The sequence below is a fragment of the Diadema antillarum genome, unplaced genomic scaffold (assembly GCF_040938485.1).
Source record: "Diadema antillarum isolate AM-2024a unplaced genomic scaffold, OU_Dant_1.0 seq00001397_RagTag, whole genome shotgun sequence".
NCBI classification, from domain to species: Eukaryota; Metazoa; Echinodermata; class Echinoidea; order Diadematoida; family Diadematidae; genus Diadema; species Diadema antillarum.
In genome coordinates, this window is record NW_027272152.1 from 71,915 (window position 1) to 95,019 (window position 23,105).

General features: G+C 38.8%; 1 protein-coding gene across 1 annotated transcript in view; it reads left to right on the forward strand.

Annotated features, from left to right (window-relative positions):
- The window catches only part of LOC139709003 (sorting and assembly machinery component 50 homolog B-like), a 35,228-nt gene extending 19,060 nt beyond the window's left edge, over positions 1–16,168 (forward strand). The window contains exons 9-12 of the mRNA XM_071620971.1: positions 4,351–4,489; positions 5,379–5,528; positions 6,333–6,480; positions 16,123–16,168. Coding sequence (XP_071477072.1) covers positions 4,351–4,489; positions 5,379–5,528; positions 6,333–6,480; positions 16,123–16,168 — 483 coding nt within the window. The remainder of the gene's footprint in view (positions 1–4,350; positions 4,490–5,378; positions 5,529–6,332; positions 6,481–16,122) is intronic.
- Positions 16,169–23,105: the final 6,937 nt, after the last annotated feature.

Below are 23,105 nucleotides of genomic sequence, written 5' to 3' on the forward strand. Positions count from 1 at the left end.
TTGTGGAGGTCAGCTGTATAATCCAGGCCAAAATCATTTCTTGCCAAGTGCTAGTGTAACAAAACTTGAAATTGTGATATGGAATCCCACTTATGTGCATTTTCCTTACTTACTTTATAATTACTAACTCGGCTATTGATTATACATTTCAGTTTCAAATTTGTGCGATCTGTTGTCGTATAACAACAAGTTATTTGTCCCTGTGTTCATTGTTGCTTCAAAAACTTGCACCAATAGTCTATTTGACACCTTGATAATATGTGCAAAATTCAGATGGTTTGTTTTTTAATTTCACAACAACACAAGATTATGAAATTAAATGTTTAATGTTTCCAGGTAAGCGTCCCTGGTCAGTGACGGGGCATTAATCTGCACATTACTTGAATATGAGACCGTTCTGAAGCAAATAATTTTCACACAACAGTAGATATATAATGTACTCTTAAATAAATCCCACAAGGATTGGAACAATCATCCCTCAGCATTCCCACTGATTCCCACTGATCGGTTACTAGCCATCCCCTTTAAACAAAATGTCAATTTTGAGTTGGGTCATTGTTGTCTTATCATTTCACACTGTTGTGTGAGCATCGATATTTTGTGGGAGCTATCCTTCAGTTTCCGAAAGGCTACCCCAAACTGGCAAGGAATGATGTGCTCGCTTTATCAAGGGTATGAACACCCTGGTCAGTCTTCAGTGATGTTTTTGCCAATGATAGACATGTATTCAGGGGATAAGACTTGCGTTCTATCGACTTTGGAGTTCCTTACCAACATGGCAATGAAGCACAATTTCTCACCCATCAGAACATTTGATCAACCACTCTACTGGAAAGCTGCTGAAATCATCCAAGATGCACAGCATGGGTTGTATTACTGCTTGGCTGTTTTCATTTGTTCATGAACTTGCTCGGTGCCATAGGAACACTCATGCAAGGAACAGGGCTCAGCAAGGTTCTAGAGGTCGTGTATGGCGAGAATGCAGTGGTGCATATGATGACTGGAAAGGCAGTTCAAAGAGCGTTCAGAGGACATTTGCTGGTAGACAAGTGCTTTAATCGAATGGTTGTATCCGAAATGATGAATGAGAATACTGAGTTTGCATCACTTGTGGCTCAGTCAGAGGATATGTACTCTAAGGTGTTGGATGGTGAGACAACGCTTGAGAATGTCGTGACATATGAAGCAATGGTTACAATCAGAAGACAAATGGACAAACGTAAGATGGAACTTCGAACAAGATCCAAGACAAGTCAGTTGTGGTTAAATTATCAGACAATGTTAGGGGTCGCAAGAAAGTTGATCATGGCAGATCGAAAAGCATCTTGACCAATGCACCTACATGCTGTAACTGAATGTCTGCCAATATTTGCTGCAGCTGGCCATTACAACTACCTGAAGTCTCTTACTTCTATCTTCAAGAAATGTCAGAGCTAGAACAGAATCATCCAGATGTCTTCTGCAAGTTTGCAGATGGATTCCATGTCATCCGACGGAGTAATAAGTTCTGGGTGGGTCTAAGCCCTGATCTTGTCATCGAACAGACCTTGATGAGATCCCTGAAGAGCACTGGTGGCCTAACACGCGGAAGTGGGATGGGTGAAGAACAACTGTCTCTATGGACAATGTCAATGCCGGTCACGTCGGAATATAACAGTGCGATGCAGGAATTCACTGATCTTTTGTACACGACTAGTGAACAACACAAGGAATCTAGTGGCGCAAGGATGGAAAGAGATGCTTCTGACCTAGCCAAAAGCAGTTCAAAACTCAATGAATGCTCTCCATTTTCTGCAGATCCCTCACTAAGAAATATTGTGACTGGAGTGATGGCCGCGTTGGATGTGAATGTCCACGAGCATAAGTCTGTTGGAGAGAAGATTATGGAAAGTATGGTCAATAAACCTGCTTTCACATCTTCCTTCAATCGAAAAGACAGAGCCAAAACACTTGGAGATGTATCTTCAGTCAAACTTGGTCCAGACAGAGCAATTGACCCTGCTCTACTCTTTCAAAGATTTCTTGTCGTGTCAAAAACAGGAGACATTTCGTTGGAAAATGTCATGGGCTATGACCTGAGCCCATTTACCCCTGCCCTGTTTGAGGGTATAGGTATTTTCAGAAAGGCTGACAAACCTCCATTAGTTCAAGCTATCGAGACCATTCTGCCAAAGTGTCAAATGATACCGTGTCCGACTCTGTTCCCCAAACTGTGCACTATGTTCTTGATGGTGGCTCCTTGCTGCCTCATTTGTCATGGACAGCCGGGGACAGTTTCAATGTGATAGCCAAGTCGTATGCTGACTTCACTATTCATCACTATGGAAAAGTCGTTTTTGATGGTTATGATGATGGACCATCTATTAAGGACAATACACACAAGGGCCGTGTCCGTGTTCCTGTCCAGGAGCTCCAACAAGCAACAGCTCATCAACCTCATCAGTGAGGAAATGAAGAAAATTTGCTTGAACGTAATTCATGCACCAGGGGATGCCGATGTAGGCCCTAGACATAGTAAAAGCGGAAGTGACATCGTCATACCAACAATCAACTACCCTGATTGAAAAAGATACCGATCTGTTGGTGCTATTATTGCATTACGCTAGCGTCGACAGCAAAGAACTGTATTTTCGTTCTGACAATTCATCCTGGAACTGGAAGGTGCACAATATCAACCAGCTGAAAGTATCATTGGGTGAAGAGCTATGCCCACATCTTCTCTTCCTTCATGCCTTCACTGGGTGTGACTCGACATCTCGAGTATTTGGAATTGGAAAAAAGTCAGCATTTCAGAAACTGGCAAAGGGGGATTCAGCAATCAAGACTTGTGCAAACACCTTCCTTGTCCCCAACCAAACAAGATACATGGTCGTGGAAAACGGCAACAATGCCATGAAAGTATTATTTGGAGGACATCCCTGTGATTCCCTCGCCAAGTTGCGATATAATGTCTTTGCGAAGAAACTGACTTCAGCTAAGTCGTTTGTCACCCCAGAATGTCTGCCACTAACAGCGTCTTCAACAAGGTTTCACTCTCTGAGAGTATACCATCAGATTATGGTCTGGATGGGGAGGAACGGAAACTTGAAGGCAACAGACTAGGGCTGGAAACTGGAGGACAATAAACTAGTTCCAGTCACGTCAAACAAGGACGCTGCTCCAGAAAAATTGTTGAAGAAGATCCGATGTACTGCACAACTGGCTGTAGAACAATTCGCTGTAGCTGTAGGGGATACGGTCTGCCATGCCACAGCGTCTGCGGACCCTGTCAACTTGATACCTGCGAAAATCCTTTCAACAAGACAGTATCGGAAGACGAAGAGGAAGCATAGTTTATCTATGGTAAATGCTACTTCAATGAACGAACTTTCGTTGATGTTTTCGATTTACCCTAACTTGAAGGCATTTTAATTGAAAGTACGTTTTTAGAGGAAATGGTGATCATTGTGAGAATGCCGATTAATTGATAAATTACCAAAGCATATTTTTATTTATGTTATGCACAAAGTGGTTAATCAATTCTGATCACTACACACGGGACTACTTTTTAGGTAGACACTATTTGAAGGATTGGGCATGACCTCCAAAACATAGGAATAAACACAAACACTACAAATGTAATCCATTTATTGCCAGTTTTAAAACAAGTACACGCCCATGGTGGCCATGGGGGGGAGGGGCATTTTGGACGCCATCTTGGATTCAAGGCCATACCATCACTAGTCAACTCTGAAAATGATTTCAGGTGATTTGTTGACCTCCAAAACATAGAAATCGACACATACATCACACAAGCACAACATTTATTGACAATTTAGTAGCAAATTTATGCCCATGGCGGCCATTTTGGGGGCCATTTTGGACGCCATCTTGAATTTAATGCTTTTCCATCACTGATCAACTTTGAAAATGATATCAGTGGATTTGTTGACCGCCAACACATAGAAATCGACACATATATCACACATGCACGGTATTTATTGACAATTTAGTAGCAATTTTATACCCATGGCGGCCATTTTGGGGGCCATTTTGGACGCCATCTTGGATTTAAGGTTTTTCCCATCATTGATCAGCTTTGAAAATGGTTTCATTGGATTTGCTGACCCCCAAAACATAGAAATTGACACAAAAATCAGAAATGTAGGCCAGTTATTGCACATTCTATGGAAATTTAAGCCCACGGCGGCCATTTTGGACGCCATCTTGGAAATAGGCCCTTTCCGGTAGGTGGATTTGAGTAGATTTTTAGTATGTTATTTTGGAGGTCAAAACCTACCCAAAACCGTTGAAAAACCTTTTGTATCAATTTTTTTGGGGTCAAACCTCAAATTTACTCTACTAAAACAGGTGTTGTCGTGCGGTCTGATGGCTGGAGTGATGAAAGGCCTGGAAGGGACTGAGACGAGAATCAATGACAGGTTCTTCCTCGGTGGACCCACGACGGTCAGAGGGTTCAACATCCACGGCCTTGGGCCCCACTCCCAAGGTGGGTGAGATGATGTCTGGCCATGAGACGGGCCTGATACCCCATTCACACTTAGCAAATATCACCCGGATGCACCTGGGTGAACCTGGGGGATCATTGTAGTGTGAAAAGGTCACCTGGGTGAATTCCTGCTGAAAATGCTAGGTGACTTTCTTTTTCAGAAATTTGACCCTCAAACTATCCCAGGTAAACTCCTGGGGGCTCGTGGGAGTTTGTGGGTGAAGCTGTAGTATGAAAGTCATCACGATTAATTTCCTGGGTGAAAAGCAACAGGCCAGTATGCCAATGATTTCTTGCTCTAGAGAAATTAAAATTTCTCACATGCGCTGTAATTCCACTGCAGAAGAGCAACTGAGAGAAATTCGACAGAGAGCTCATTTGCCAGTATGAAAGAAATTCTTTTTGGATGTTTGCTATTTGGATCCCCCTCCCACCTTCAATCTCCCTGGTGATCCCCTGAGTGACTAGTGTAAATGGGGTATAAGATCACAAGAGCAGTCTGTGTGATGTAAGTCATGAAGCGAAGGGTTACAATGTTAGTCCCGTAAATAACCAACCCGTAAGCCCTCAAATAAAAAGAAAGAAAGAAAAGATATACATTCCACTTGCCTTCAATGTAGAGTTACATCTAATGAAACAGTGAAAAGTTTCATCATATGCTGATAAGATTGACAGAAGAGTTAGTCTTTCCCGTGCAAGTATTTCATTGTAGTTTCATGTTATGTCATAATTTGTCTCTTTTTCAGAATTGTGTCACAGATAAAGGTGTACTCTGTTGCTATGTGTCTTAAGTAATAAAATGCTCTTGAAATTCCTCTTACTTTTAAAAGAGGAAATTTTAGGGGAAACTATTTTTGTTGATGTTGTTGCTTTTTTCTTTGTATTGTAGGTGATTCTCAGGGAGGGGAGGCTTTCTGGGCGGGGGCCATCCACCTGTACACCCCTCTCCCCTTCATCCCCTCGGGAAAGGGAGGATTTGGGGATCTCTTCAGGACGCACTTCTTTGTCAACGCGGGAAATCTGACCACACTCAATACCGGTAAGGTCCCATTGCAGCTGGAAGCAAACTTTGTTAATTCACCATCAAAGTTTGATTTTCACATTTGTTTACTCTTTGTTTACTCATGGACAGCAAGATAGCTGATAAGCCCTATCTGTGGCGAGTCAACACCAGTCCGACGAAGCTTGCAGAAAAACAGCAGGCGAAAGCTCTCAAAATTAAAAACCAGATTTTGATTGTGAAGGACTGAAATTTGCTTCCAATAGAGATTTACCAATCAGGTGAACCTCTTGAAAAGAAAAAAACAAAAGTCCCATTTTTGTTGGTATGTTCTGCTCCAGTGGACTCACAATGTGCATTCAATGAATAGGACTGTGTCCAGAAGAAAGTTAAGATTGATCTGGTACTCAAAAGTCGCAGTTTAATGTTAGTCCGAAGTGAGTAATACAGTGGAACCTTGTATAATGATGACCCAAAGATCATGACAGTTACCTCGTTACACCAGGTTTCTCACTACATCACGCTTTAATAGAGTTTTGACCAACAAAATCACCTCGTTATGTGGGGGTTTATTATATCCAACATCTTTATAATGACTTTCCACCATAAATGAAAAAATTGTATGAAACAAAGATTAGAGAAATGTAGTAAAAGATGTGATAAGTTCCTTGTGTCGTTAGTACTCAAGGTTGATGTTAAGGTTCAGTCAAAGATGTGATAATAGATTGCAATATTCATTTAAAGCAGAGGTAGTAGAGGAAACCTTAGTCAAGTCGATGGTTTGTTCATTTATTCGTTCATTCGTTCATTCGTTCATTCGTTCATTTATTCGTCTTAATGCAGACAACATCTTTGCCTGGGAGGACCACCTACAGAGACTGAGGCAAGACTTCCGATGGGGCTATGGAGCAGGTCTGGTCCTACGCATTGGGTCCATCGCCAGACTGGAGCTGAACTACTGCGTCCCAAAGTCGGCTCAAGCATCAGACAGGTCAGTGCGGGTCTTTTGCGGGTCTTTTGCGGGTCTTTTAATGTTGCAAAAGCTTTGTCTGGACAAGATCCACCTCTTTGTTCATGTCTTTAACCCTTTGAATGCTTTGAGTTCCGCTTTTCACAGAAAACCCCCATAGGTGTACACACTGTCCAAAGTCCCTGGCACAGAAAGAGTTAAGTCAGGGGCAGATCCAGGAATTCCGTAAATGGGAAGCGCCTTTGCAAAATTAATGGGGATGCATGCACCCCCCATTTTTTTCTTTTTGTTTCCTTTGTTTTAACCAAAAATGAAGAGGGGGCCCACGCCCGGTGCACCCCCCTCTGGATCCCGTACTGTAAATGGTTCTGTTTTTGTTTTTAGTCTGGTAGGCATAGCCTATTTCTGGTGAAACAAACATATTTTGTAGGAAATGGCCTGAAGTGCTGAGTAAATAAGTAGTCTTGCAGTGAATTAAAAGTTTCTCAATAGTATCAGCACATTTAGACATGCCCCTTTAAAACACACACACACACACACACACACACACACACACACACACACACACACACACAAAACACCCAACATTGTAATGAGCACTTGGTACAATATGATTGAGACCAAAAATTTTAAAGTTCTGAATTTTGGCAAATTTTGATTTTTGTTGAAAAAACAAAGAGAAGAATTTGAATTGGTCATTTTTTTCGTTTGAACCTGAAACAGTGGATGGTAAGATTCACATCAGACTTGTATAGTAGAAATTATGAGAATGTATTCAAGTAATGTGAGATGTAGGTTTTCTCTGTTTCAGAGATTTTAATCAATAAGTGGACGTATTTAGTCATTGTTATTACTTGCACTGGCTGACTATTGGCTCAAAAATTAAAGCTCCTAATGCTGATATCCAAAGCTGTCGTACTTATGTATCCAAGTTTTGATTGGGAAGCACTATTTTGCTACTACTATGCCCTAGCAAACCAGGCATCCACAGACTTTTAGCCCCTCTGTCGAAGCACCTTCTCAAAGAATGCAGGCAAAAGTTTGCATTGTGCCGACCTGCAAAGGAAGCCACCTTTCTTGTCTGTCATTACTTTGGTCTTTTCTCCTTTTCCTGTATCATTTCCTGTGTGGTTTGCCTTCAGATTCTCTGTGTTGTAACCAAAACAGGTTACATAATCACTACCCACAGAGGGCGAGGTGATCTATTGCTTGGTCTACTCCAGCCAGCCGGCAGCGTCGCGAAAATGTGTCTAAATCATTCTACAGCGCAGCGGTGTGACCTTGAAATGGTCTCTCGTGCCGTGTTCGAGGACTGGTTTTCAATCTGCGATATTTCACTTCATGTGCATGATATCAAACCAGGTTTTTTTGCAGATGATCAGCGAAATTCTGAATTTTTCAAAAATCATAATATCAAGTAGAAAAGACTGCGATAACATTTTATAATTTCACATCAAAAATCGTGTTGAAAAAAAAATAATTCAATTCAAAATCATCCGGTAAATTTCACTTTTCTAGACAATGAGCCAATAAAAAAACATCACGAAATGGGGGGAAATGTATCAATCAATCGAAAAATGTAACTCTTTATGGGTCATTTCGTGTAGATGGGTCAGGATCCAGCAAAATCTAGAGCAACTACACTGTCAACTAGCCCTAATGAAGACGATCTGATTTTCTTGTGCTGTGATTGGTCGATTACCGTCTGCAGAGGCTGCCATGAATGACGTCATAGTGAATCTCCACTTACGGCTTCTGCTTTTGCCGGGCCTGACGTAAAACTAACTGTTTATAGACTAACATCAAACCATTTTGAAGTTGATTTGAACACTTATTATCACATTTCAGTATGTATCTCGTCTTTTGATGAGTCCAATCGATCAAAATAAATGAAGGAATCGACAAAAGAATGTGAATATATACAGAGTGCAAACACGAACCCGTCAGTGTAGTCCCAAGTATTCGTTTTGCAGTGTTGCGATTGCAGCAAAAACGGTAACTGCACCGAAACGAGCTGCGGTGAACCACAGAAGCAGGTATTTCCGTAAAAAGTATCACGTGTATATCTATACGTGCCTATGATTGTTATGAACTAGTAGTACTACACTGTAGTAGCTATAGTAGTAGTAGTAGCACTAGTAGTAGTAGTACTAGTACACTGTAGTAGCTATAGTAGTAGTGGACTACTAGTACATTAGTAGTACTAGTACACTTGTAATACCATACCAGTAGTGCCAGCAGCAGCAGCAGCCAGTGGTAGTAGTCCAGCATAGGTGTACTTGTATTTCTCTGGACACTTGTGTGAATGGGTGCATTGGTCATTGTAGTGTCCAGATGACAAGACGGTACATAGGCTGTGGTAACTAATCACTGATGGGACTCAGAGAATGACGATAGTCAAAGCAAGCTGGCTTCCTTGCGGATCTGTTACGTTCTTAGATATTTAAATACAATGTATATATCTTTCATATTTTATTATTATTATTATTTTTTTTTTTACATTTCATCTTTTGTCTCTGGTGGATGGAAGCAAGCTGCTAGCAAGACAAGAGAACAAAAGCTGAAAATCTACTATGGATTGTACAGATTGATGTATGTGTACTCGAGCCTTTTTATCAAAACAGAAAAAAGTAATCATCAGTGTAGCATTCATTAATTTACACCGATTTGAAATCCACATTCAAATTCCACAAGACACGACTTTCACACTCTTGCTTGTTTTCCCCTCCTTAAACTGGACATCTCTCTCTTTCTTTCTCTCTCCTCTACCCAGTTTCCACAACGCTCTTCAGTCATTCTGCATTATCTTTTCAACTACTTGGCAGTATAGGATGACAGGAAAAAACTTTTCATTATCATACGGATTACCCTAAAGTTCATAACAAACTAACAAAATATTGTAAACATTATTGCTCTTTGTTAAACAGGATGTGATGCAAAAAAAACAAAACAAAAACATTTCTGTTGGCAAGGTTGGTTGTTTACATCTTTTAAGGCACATGTACCACTAGTACTACATGTATTTGGCAAGAACAGCATATATATATGCTATATATATATATATATATATATATATATATATATATATATGTATATATATATATTGTCGCTGGGGCGACAAGACCACGTATCTACAAAATGTCAAAGGTTCAGGAGAGCCAAAAAACATGGCGGCCAAAGCACTGTAGCGAATGGGATAGCCTTTCCTTTGACATGCCGTGGTGGCTTCATTTTTGGAGTAAGACAGTTGGGATTTGGACAGGACATCACTTAACCCATTATTTGACCATTAATCCAAAAAAGTCATTTTCACCAAAATTGCAGATACAAGGTCTTGTCACCCCAGCGACGGACTATTATACAGTATATGAAAGATGGCGAAGTAGAGTAGTAATGCATTTCAGTCCAACAGCGCTATTTATTCAGGCTGAATTTTTGAAGAATACATGAATGTCTTCCTCAGGGTTCACAATAACAATTATGAAAATAAACAAAATGAATATTTCCTTTAAAGTGGTAGTCATGGGGAATGCTTATGGCAATGCCCGAGTGTGGTATCTGAGTAGAGGCATTGTGCGTTTCTTATGAGCATGCTGACTTGCAGTCAAGATCAATTTGTATTATTATGATGTAATAATGATAGCAACCACATGAATTTGTACATGCTTAACCAAGCAGATCATCAACGCATGTAAGTGTATCATACATAAGTGGTAGTCATAGGAATGATTGTGACAACACGCGTATTTCTCAGTGTAATAACTCAGCTGTATATAACTCACATTTTCATAGACTGAGGTATCTGATGTCCAACATTTCGTTATTCCAGTTCTCTCCCAATCTTATACGTGTCTTTAAAAATGTTGGCTACATGCCTGGTATCTATTATACATACAATATAATACCATACCAAGGAGGCTTAGTACCTCCTTTGTCATACACAGCTACTTTCAGTGATATAGCTGTATTTGTACTTTCCTTTTCACATACATAAAAGCTTTGTAAGAGAATGATTACTGTAAAAGTGGAAATTTTCGCGTTGTTGAAATTTTCGTGCATATCGCGCAACCAAAAAACTAGCGCGAAAATAAAAGTATGTGGATATTTTTGCTTGCCATATATTCCTGTGTGGGATGTCTTGATTCCGTGGAATTAAAATCACGCGAAACTCTTCTTACCCGGCCAAGCGCGAAAATATCCACTTTTACAGTACACCCGTATGTGGAACTTCAAATTTGATGAGGGTAGGTATTTGGTCACATTCTGTCCATCAAAACTTTAGTTTGCCACACAAACCTAGGGCAAATAACATAATTTATAAATGTATAAACTACAATACAGGCTTTAAACGAGAAAGCTAAAACAAAGAATCAGTATACTAGTAGTATGCAGAGGTAGGATTGCTCTTAGATGAATACATGTTCATTATTCACACACATTCTTCACACACTGCATTAGACAAAATAACTTATCAAAACTGACTGACACATTTTCACAGTGGCGGATCCAGGGAGGACCGCAACCGGCGCACACCCCCCCCCCCCTTAATTTTTTGTTGAAACAAAAGAAATAAAAAGAAGTTTCTGTAAACAGGTATAAATGCACATATGCTTGGTTTGTGCAACTTTGATCACAATGCATGCAAGGCTATACCATTTTCAGACAAATCTGCAGTGTCTAGATTTTACATTGTCACTATCACTACCTTCACTTTCCATAATTACATGGTTATCTAAATTTGTAAAATTCCTGCATGTACAACCAGGACCACAATTTTGCCCCTGTTTTTTACATTTGCACTGCTTATTCACACACTTATTTTTCTTACATCAACATTGTCTTGTTAAATATGCAACATTATTTCTTCTTTGTTCAATGTCTCTTGTAAATCCCCAAAAAGTCAGCAAAAGTAGAATCTTTTTCCTGAATAACTGAAAAGCAGCCATATTGAGTGATGTCTGGATACATGAATAGTGGGACATGTCTGGAGCATTTGCCCAGACAGTTCTCACCCAGCATGATTACAACCTGTGAAACCTAAGAGCAGAATGAGGGGGCAGCAGTTGATCTTCATGAGCATTCTACTGACTTGGGGATACACCTTGAGTGTTATACTGACCAAACAAAATGGGTTTAACTAGAATAATAATTTACAGATGCAATCCTGTCCAGCATTCAATTTACCAGTTCCTGCGGGAGGGTCATACAAACAAGCTGTAATGGAGCATTTCCGGCATGTTCCATCTCTTGAGCACTCTTGGCGTTTAGCAAGAGCTGACTGGGTTGGTATCCCTGCAGTGGCTGGCTTGGTGGGGCATTGTTGGCTTGGGGCAGGGGAGATGGTGTTTGGTTGGTGTCTTCATACACCTTTGGCAAGAAGCTGCTTTTGTGGCACATATCTGGTAAGGGGTTGGTGCTGAAAGGCAAATCAGAGTTTAAAAAATATTCTTCAAGAAGAACTACAATTACATGACAGCCAGAGAAGGATTACAGTCATTCAAGCTACTGCCCATAATTCATTTGACTACTCTTAAAATGTGTACAATTAAATTTCATGACTTAACGTTCAGTGGCATCTTAAATAAGAACATTACACTTTTTCTATTGCTCAATAATCATTAACAAAAATTTACAATACAACTGTACCAACTAAAATTTCAATTTATTAATCCCTGTTTGAGGAACTTGAGTGCAAGTTGAAAAGAGCAAGAATTCTAACTTACAGATGCAATCCTGTATCCAATTTACCAGTTCCTGCGGGAGGGTCACACGCTTGGATGTTCTGTCTCTTGAGCACTCTTGGCGTAGAGCAGGAGCTGACTGGGTTGGTGTCCCCACAGTGGCTGGCTTGGTGGGGCATTGTTAGCTTGGGGCAGGAGATGGTGTTTGGCTGGTGTCTTCATACACCTTTGGCAAGAAGCTGCGTTTGTGGCACACATCTCGCAAGGGGTTGGTGCTGAAAGGTTAATTCAGAGTTCAAAAAATATATATACTTTGAGAAGGACTACAGTACAATTCAATTACACAACAATTATAATTATTCTAAATATTTGTCAGGAATGAAACTAATTGCAAAAATGTATACAACTGGAATTTATACAGTTCAATTCCAATGGCATTTATAAAGGAGAGCATTGTCTTTCTATTGTTCAAAGATCATTATAGAAATTTTACAAAGAGGCAAAAGAAAAAAGTGAAATAGCAACAATTGAGATGAAAATAAAATGACATTTGGCATGAACGTAATCTATACGAAACATGCATTTGTCAAGTCTATTAAAACACAGTGGAACCAGAAGTAAATAATATTTCATTTGTCACAAAAACATTGGTACATCACCCCATTGTATTCAAATTGTCAAAATGCTAATGCTACGACTGTGATAGTATGACTAGTATGAGGTGGTACATTATTATGATTGTACATATTCCCATACCATCATAATGTATTTTGAATTCATCAAACTATAGAATGTAGAACTCAACTGTTGGTTCTATTAAAAATAATGATAATAATGATAATAAAATAGTGCAGGGTCTATGCCAAATACAACAAGGGAAATTGACTGATGTCATGTACATTTTACTAGTAGATCGTACTCTGTCATGATCTATATCGATCTCTGTACTTTTAGATCTAACCAGTAGTAGCGCTAGCTGTGATACGATACCGTGGACGACTATTTTACAGAACAGGACATCTAATTGTACATACGGGACTACGGCCAGTGCGTGCGCGATCAAAACTTGCCACTGCAGAGACAAAATCGAGTCCGGAATTTTCGTTAACGTGAAGGTCACGTGACCCTACATGCATACAGATGGCATCGCAAAACCAATATTTTCGGAAATTTGCTTCGACTTTGGGTGCAATTTTGATCACTTCGTTTATTTTTGAGCCAAAATGAGACTGGTATCAAAATTTCCGCTAGAATCTCAACTATTCAAATAACTGATTAAAATAACCATAGGAGTTGTAGATGGGTCAGGATCCAGCAATGTATCAGTGCATGTCAAAATCAGATTCTATCGCAAGCAGCTTCTTATATCCATTGTATCTCCCTCAAAAACTGTCAAATTCGGCTAAAAAAAGTATGGAATTAATCGTCTTTTATTGGACTGCAAGACTTACCCGGTCACGGCTCCGGAAACAGGTTCATGGCAACGTAACAACGAGCGATGTTGGGGATATACATTTTGCGTCGACGAAAAGCCTCGTCGCTAGACACATGCGCAGAATTCCTGCGCGTGGAATGAATTCGGTGGATTTGCTCATTAGCATACGACGCTGCGGACTGACTGACTCCCGCTTCGTCTAATAGCCATTTAGCCTCAACCCACATGGTCTAATCCCGTTTCGTCTACAACCAGTTCGTCTAATGACCATTTGTGACCGTGCACTTCAAAACGAACATAAAGTCGCACACACTGATTTAGCGTGAGGACTGAAAATAAGTGAAATGGGTCAACCAAGCCGAACTTGACTTTTTCATATTTTCTGAAAGAGCGGGCCTTCTTTTACATTATGCTAAAATTTGCTATCATAAAATGGGCAGGAAAGTGTGTTTTTTAGCAGTTTATCTTGAACATTTTTGGTAAAATAGTGTGATTAGGTGTGTCTTTAGAATCCCTTTTTCATTTCTGAAAAACCTTGTCCACACTCTTCACTTTCAACTCTAATAAGTTTTGAAAGGATAGCGCTACTGCTTTGAAAGTTGACATTAATTATGGACAGAATGTGTTTATGAGGCATGCTTAATTTCAGTTTAATCTGATAATCCCTTCATTGGTGTTACTCTGGTGGTTTACTTCCTGTTTTTTGCCCCATTCATCGCACAGCCAGCACGGTTTGGTAAAGATTAAGCGCTTGAATAGACACTGTACTTCAGAGCCTCTTTTCTCAGTTCACACTTTTCCTGAGTTTGTGCATTCTTTCCAATATTTAGATAGATTAGGAGAGTCCATTTGATTTGAGTTATACATCATTTTAAAGCTTAAAGTCTGCTCTTTCAGAATATGGTCTTAACTAAAAATTCATGTCTGGCGACTTTTTGTTTGTTTTGGGGTGCAGGGTCACATTTAGTCTTATTGCCACTTTAATAGCCTCATTACCAGGTGGTCTATTTCCAGATGGGCTATGTCCATTTCTGCTAATACCCACAGTTTATTAGACAACATGGGGAAAAATTCAAGGAGGCCAAATTGCAATTAGACCATCTGGTTATTAGACGAAGCGATAATTAGCCAAACTGGGCATTAGACCAAGTGAGGATTAGACCAAACAGACATTAGACAAAGTTGACAATAGACCAAATGAGTTTTAGATAGCTGAAGTGGTGTTAGATGAACTAGGAAGTAGACCATCTGATATTATACCAAGTGGCAGGTAGTGGAGGGGAGACTATGTGAAATGTCTGTGTTCACAAGGAATTGCTGGCAACCCCGTCAATAGTAATGGTGGACTTTGCTCCGTGTGCGAGTGCTCGGTGTGCTCACAGAACAATTATACATGGCGGAGCGCAAGTCCTTATTCCTTGGCTGGTAGCAAGGAGTGCACGCTGTCCGACATTACTGAGAAAGGCAAGATTACTTTTGTGCCCTTCTTATTAATTGATGACCTCGTTTTTGCACACTCACAGAATATCGTATGGAGCATATTACGAGTTAGCACTCTAGTAGTACATCAACCTCTTTGGTTATAGCAGACTTTTCCTTCCCCCCCCCCTCCTCCTACCATTCCTTTCCTCTCTTCTCTGCTTTTGCCATCATCCATTTCTTTTTTCCCCCCTTTCTTTTTATCCTCGTAGGTTAGTGAAATCATGTTTCTTTATTTTATTTCCTCTGAGTTGGGATTAAGTTCCTCTCTCCGCGTATATTATCGTTATGTGCATATATTTCTTGATTTTTTGCACATATCTTATTATTAGATTACTGTGCAAATTTTGGTTGTACACAATAGGTATTTATTTATATACGGTTGGAAATGGATAAAATGGAATTGAGTCTGAATTGAGGAGCACAGGTATGTTAAATCATGATGAAAGATGGTGCAATTCTTGCTCTGTTGGTCACCATTATCGATGAAATGCCAAATCACCAAAATTATAGGTCCCCATTATGTGTCATCGGTGTAGTCAAGACCACTTTATGTGTATGGTACAATTGTCTATCCATGTGTGTGTGTGTTTATCTTTCTATGTGATTTTTTTATTTGCATTTTTGATTTTTGGGGAAAGCTGCCTCTTTAGTTTTTTCGTAATCTATTGAAATACTTCCCAGTATTAGGTTCTAGACTGTGCAGTCGTAATTTCTGTTCTATGTGGTATTCAGGGTGAATTCTCTTAAGTGGCAACTCAGCACTTCTAGAGTATCATGTCATGAAGTGTCATTCGTTACACACAATAATTGGTTTGTGAATACAGTAGTTATGCCTGTGAGCATGTGACTGACTTGATTAATATTGATTGATTTGTTTTATTGCCCACAATTGATATTCTAAGTGCTGTGGATATTACGACAAACATACATAAAATACACTCAAGTGGGCGACACATGAAAGACAATACATAAGCTGGAACTGAAACTGAAACATATTGACATACAATTATAGCTTACATTTATGCATTGAATCTCTTTCCTCTTGTTATTTCGGACTCTTTTCAGCATATCCCAGGGCATCCAGTTCGGTGTCGGAGTCAACTTCTTATGATTCAGGGCGTTGCCCAATCACAGCGCTCTCCCGCGACCTAGCCACACCCTCTGGTGAAAAGCCCAAATGCCTGGAAGCCACGAATCTCGTCATACGTGAATGTAATGAGGAGACCATTAAAGAGGATTAGACACTTGTGGTGTGTAACCTTGCGAATGTTTCTGACATGTTTTCTTTGTATTAAAAACAGCCTTCACTAATAATGGAGTACCTAATGCTCAAAGGAGTCTGACAACTAGATTCTGCCTCGAAATGTTTTCGGAATGCTTCAGTGTTTTGTCTGTTTTCGGTGAGTTATCACCATCCAGTGAACTGCATGCAAAGATTTAATGTCATATCTCTCCCCAAGTAGTGATTGTATCTGTACCAATTATCTCTCATATTTTGAACAGAAAGGATATATATTTCAAGTGTTCAGTAGTTTCTCTCTAACAAGGCTTTTTCTTGTCAAGAATTTTGGTTGAATTATAAGATTAATGTCAATCATAATTCAAATTTGATGTTGTAAAAGTTTATTTCCACTGTCTATTGAAACTCTTGACAAAATCAGAAGTCAAATGGTAAATCTATGTTGATTTTCGTTCTTGTGCGCAGACTTGGTCTGATGCACACTCTATACCAATCTGCCATATACCAATCTTGTAAATTATAATGAGCCTTGAAGCAAAACTACTCATAAAACCACTAGTTTTGCATCTTTTCCAGCAACACAGTTAATCAGTAATAAAAGTAACATTTGTAAAAGGAATTTTGGTAGGCACTTCTCTGTGGGTATCCCCAAAGGTATGTTGATTATGTCAGCAACCAAACTTATTGAGATCATGATGGAAAGATTTGATGTTTGTAACCTTTGACAGCCCAACAAGAATTTAGTTGCATTATTTTTTTTTATGTACTGGTCAATACGTTGCTGACAAGCCTGTCACACAGAAGCAAACTTGTGTATTCAAAGATGTGTTGACCCATTTATCAAGTTAGTTTTATTGCTATTGCAGTGCTCTAACTGCATTTAAGACAGCAGTCAGAACACTTAGCTTGGATAACCCGTGACCTATGTTCTTTTGTTTGTTTGTTTTTTGTTCAGAACTGTGTCAAGCTGAAAATACATCTTAAACTTCATCCGAGGCAGAGTTGAAGCATTATAGATTCTCACTTCTTTAACCCGTTGAGGATGGACTGATTTTGCTACAACACACATTTCCCATAGACGCCTGCCCGAGTATACTCGGGACTCGTCCTCAACGGGTTAATTGCCCACTACTAAACCATGTTGCATATTATGTATGTCAAGTTGCTGGTCTTTTGCTTTTGCAAGCAGTGAAAAGAAATTGTCTTGAGGGTAACCCAGTCTGTGTAGGGTTGGTTACCTCGTATGCCTGCGGGGAATTTACCCACAGCTCTCATGAAATCAATGCTCGCTATTGTACTTCCTCTGAGCTGTGGTAGCAAGTTACAATTTATGTTCTGCAGCTGTTGACTATAACATGATATAAAGGAGACACTGTGTAGAGAATGCTAACATGCACAGAAACTAAAATGACATCTTTGGCCAAGGCAGAGATGGACAGAATCCAATAATACTTGGACAATACTTTACTCTGATATTATTGGATTCTGTCCATTTCCGCCTTGGCGAAAGATGTCATTTTAGTTTATGTGCATGTTAGCATTCTCGTAATGCATATGAGCCTCTGTGGATATGACTTCTGGGCAGAAATACGAATGGAAATAGTCACACATGACCGTGGATGGATCAATTTAATTCTGCCTGTGTGTAACATCACCCAGTTACCATGGAGATCGGAGCCTGTTATGTTACCCTCGATCCTCTATATTTTCCCCCTCCAGCTTGAAATACATATCTACATGTACTGGGATATTGGTCTGAAAAAAAAAAAAGGATCGAGTATTAGTGTGTAACTCCTTATTGTATTTCAGATGGTTGGCGGCCATGTCAAAGATTGAGAATACTATTATGATAATGTGTCAAGGTTGCATTTGGATTTCACATATGCAACTGGAATAAAATGACATTTTACTATGCCTATGTGATTCGTTGTGTGTGTGGTTTCGTTTATCATACAGGATCCACAGTGTGCGTGTGGCAGCAACTGGTGTAGCTGTTTGTCCTTTGTGTCTTAGTGTTGACCTTTAGATTTTATTGCAAGGGATGAAATAGAAAGTGAGAGTTTACTTGAGGGGATGCTGTAATCGTAAGATGTCATTATCATAAAAAAAAAATCACTTACAGCTGAAGGAGTACAATTGCACTTATAGCATGAAGAAAGAATGCAGTGGTTTTAGAACACAAGCAAGTGGGATGCTGTACATTATAATAAAGACAGGCTTTGGGAAAATTTCCAGATTACCTCAACATGCCCTTAAGAAATTTTGCTGTAGAAATTATTGCTGTAGAAGTGGATACAATCTTTTTGCATGAGCAGTTTTTTATGCTTGGCTGGGTAAGATGAATTTTGTGTGTTTTAAATTCCGCAAAGTCAAAACATTGAACACTGTTACACAAAACATGCAAAAATCTTGCCGTGCTTGTATTTTTGTACTACATTGTAGTTTCTGGTTACGCAAAATGTACAAAAATACTCACATCATTGAAATTTTCTCTGATGCAGTATCTGGTGATAAAATGCACTGAATCTGCACAATGCACAATGTACGCAAAAAATATTAATAGAAATTTGCCAATTTGAAACAGACAAACATTGGCTTTAACCCTAACTACGCCAGGGGTGGGGGGGCGAGGCCCCCCCCCCCCCCGACGTTTCGCGCGATGTATCGCTATCGCGAAAAGCTATCGCGAAAAGCTATCGCCGCAACGTTTCATGACTTTTTTCCTTTGAGTCTCCCGCATCTTTTGACACCAAATTTGCGATGCCTGGGCGCGCGGTTCCGAAGTTGCGCATAAATATGTATGTGCATGTCAGACCAAAAATTGCTCAAAAACGTGAATTTGTGTACAATTTCAATGCAACTGTGTTTACAGGCAAATTTCATATAAGCATGATTATTTGGGGGTTTTATTGATTAAAATCAATTAATAACATATTTTCTTGTTCGGAACAATATCGCAGACAAATTTCATTGAAAAAACAATGAAAAACATAAAGTCGAAAAACAGGTTAATACATAAGAAATTCAAAAAACAATAAAATACTTAAAGGACAAGTTCACCTTCATAAACATAAGGATTTAGAGAATGTAGCAATATTAGTAGAACACATCATTGAAAGTTTGAGGAAAATCAGACAATCCGTTCAAAAGTTATGAATTTTTGAAGTTTTTGTGCAGTACCCGCTGGATGAGAAGACTACTGCAGTGTATGAATAACTTAGATGTCACATGCGTACAACAATATAAGGAAAATATAAAGAGAATTTTCACAAAATTCCATCTTTTGAAAAAAGTACACATTCCTCTGACTTGTTACCGACAAATGTTATGGGTAATATTATTCTGCCTGCCTTTAGAAAGAGGCAAGTCAAGTGCTCTGTTATTATGCGAAAAAAGTGAAAATATGTTGAATTTTCTTTTACATTTTCTTTATACTGTTGTACGCATATGACTCACAAGCTGTAGTAGTCTCCTCATCCAGCGGTTCCAAAACAAGAATTTAAAAAATTCATAACTTTTGCATCGATTGTCCAATTTTCCTCAAACTCTCACTGATGTGTTCTACTAATATTGTTGCATTTTCTCAATCCTTATGTTTATGAAGGTGAACTTGTCCTTTAAGAATTTTTGTCTGATTGCACAATTTTTTTCTCTTACATTTGCTAAGGACACTAAAAAAAATATTTACACAAAAAATGTGCCTGTTTTGAGCTTTGTTTAGTGATTTATACCAAATTGTCTGATTCCATGCATCATTATGCATAAATTAGCATAATTTAGCATAAATGATAATTTCTAAAAAAACTAACTTCATGGTACATCATAGGCAATGTGTGTGCCAAGTTTCGTCACGATCGCGCGGTCGACGGCCGAGATCTGGAGGGGGGCCTGGGAGGCCCCCCCCCCCCCCCCCCCCCCCCGGCTCTATCATCTACCTAAATAGCCCAGCCTAGTTAGGGTTAATATTCAAAATGCTAAGCCAAATCATGAACTGGAGGAAAATTTAAAGTTGAAGGCAACAGAAATTCTGCATATTACATAATCAAGACCATAATTGGGAAAGAAAACATTCTACTGTACACAAATTTTTGCAGCGCACTAATTTTGCGTATTTCACGCTACTTCTGGCTAGCATGAATTCTAAAACAGGCGAAAATATCTTCACAACTTTCTCTGAACATTTTGAAAAATCAAAGTCAAGAACCCTAAATGTTTTTGATCCACTCAGCACGAAAAATTAATTATGTGAAAATATCAACATTTACAGTACAGTGCACTCCTGTTGTAATGAACACAATAGCGAAATTCCAGTTACAAGAAAGTAAAAATTCTGGCTGTAACATTACCAGCTCTATGTATTTTTATTGTTTATTTGTTCAGTTATAACAAAATTTCGATACAACAAAAGAAAATGCTGGTCCTGGGGACTTTGTTATAATGGGAGTCCACTGTATATACTTATTTATCTACTGTATCTATCTATCTATCTATCTATCTACAGTATCTATGTCTACACATGTATAATACACACACACACCCAAATATGCTACTACACTACCTTTTCAAAGACAACAGGAAAGAAGCACAGTCGATATATTCTTATTACAATATTTATTACGTACTGCTGGGCATAAAAATAGGACTACAATGTGCTAAAGTCATATGCTTGTACATTTTTTCTAGACATGATTTGTATGCATAAACAATAAAACATTCACATGACATCGCAAACTATCATTGACAAGCAATAGGAGACATACAAAAAAAAAAAAATCACCAAGGAACCTGTCCATGTACAAACATATAAAATGAAAATGCCAAAAAAAAAGATTAAAAAAGAATTGAAAAAAAAATCTAATTTCTACTTTATTCCATTAATTGCTATTTGCAACACATTATTATAGTATATCAGTTTACCATCATCAAAATCTATCTACACAGTATCTGCACCACGTCGGATGCTGATCACTTGAACGAATTTGTAACGCTCAACTCTATACAGATCAATTTGAAATATACAGCAGTTCTCTCGGTCCGTCTGTCATGTATCATCCTGACCACAGATTGTGGTCTAGATGATTCTCTAGGAAACAGAGACCAGGCCTAGAACAATTCCGAAGTCTAGTCCTGTCTATGAAGGTATTTCATTTGTGGGGGGAAAAAGTGCAACGATCATTCGATGGTACAAAATATAGACAAACCAATGTAAGGCGAGTAAGTATACAATGAACATGAGATGTACACAATAACATAATATGCTTTTTTCCCCTCCTTTATGGATTACACAATGTAAGTATATAACGTTTGAAAAATTAGATAATACTTACTGAAATATACTGATTACCAAAAAAAGAGAAAAAAAATAGGAGAAAGGGCATATATCACTGTAACAATAAATGGTGAATTATCTACTTCAAATGCATGCAACCAGTCAAGTATGGTAAGAAAAGAAGGGGAGGGGGTTGAGAGAGAGGGAAAAAAAAGACTTAATTTATGCTTTATGATTGAATGATATCACACAAATTAACTCTCGGGGGGGGGGGGGGGGGGGGGGCACAACAAATGATTACAAAACAATCACTGTGAGAAACTTCCTTTAAATTCAAGAAGAAAAACAGAAACAAACAAACTGGCCAGTGAGATCATGAGACTTCACTTTTTTTTGTCTCCATGCAAAGACTTTTGATTAAAAAAAAAGAAGAAATTTTCTTCATCACCTACAGATTGCTTTCTTTGAACCTTCATACAAAGGTCCTGATTGTGGCATTTGCCAAATACTTCCTCTATTATATGGCAATTAACTCCGTAAGATTACAAGGTTGGAAAGAAAAATCACTATATTTTTTACCTCTTGCACATGATTTCAAATGAGAACAATTTGCAGGATGTGGTAATAGCATGAGCATGATTTAATTGGCTGTTCCCACAAATCGCTGGGCAAAAATCCCCCAACATTAAAACCCTTTCATCTATACAATATTTCTTTGTCCTTTTTTTTTTGCCTCCTGCACATAATTGTGACTAAGAACAATTTAAAGGATGTAGTGATAGAATGAGCATGAGCTATTTGGGAGCTGCTACAAATTGCTCAGCAAAAGCGTTGAGACATTCAAACACACACTAAAATTTCTTTGTATGTGATGACATTACCTGTAAATGTGAAGAGTTTAATCACTTCATGGGAAAGACTAAATGCTGCGGGTAAAAATGAAGAGAAATATAGAAAAATGCAGTGCCTGGTAAAGTACCATGTAGCTTTGTATGGCAGAGCTGACAAATGCTTATATACTCCTTACCTGTCATATACACTTTAATAATGCAAAGTTAACCAAACTTCTCTTTCGTACATGATCTTGTGTGCTTCCAGATAGAATCATTCACTACACCACATATAATGGGTTTGGGAGCTCTATGGTTCATTGCACATTGTACATTGATACCCAACATTTTCTTTTCTACACAATCTTGTGTTCTTTCGGTACAGCATCACTTGGTGAATGATGCAATACACATTTTGTAGCACTGAAAGTTTGGCACTCGTGAACAGGAACAATGGCGCAAACACTGCATTTGCCATCGTGCAGCAACATCAAATAAAATCATACATGTACACAATTGTATAGTATCTCTCCAGCTAGCCAACCATCTCCACATTTCACTTATATCCATGATTCCATTATTTGACAGTGTGCATCCTGAATGTAGGGCCTACTCATTAAAGTCACTCACAAAGCAATGCAGTGACTAAATCAGCATAGTTTATGCTGTAGTCATCAATCTGAATAGAAAGTGCTAGGTATATAAAAAA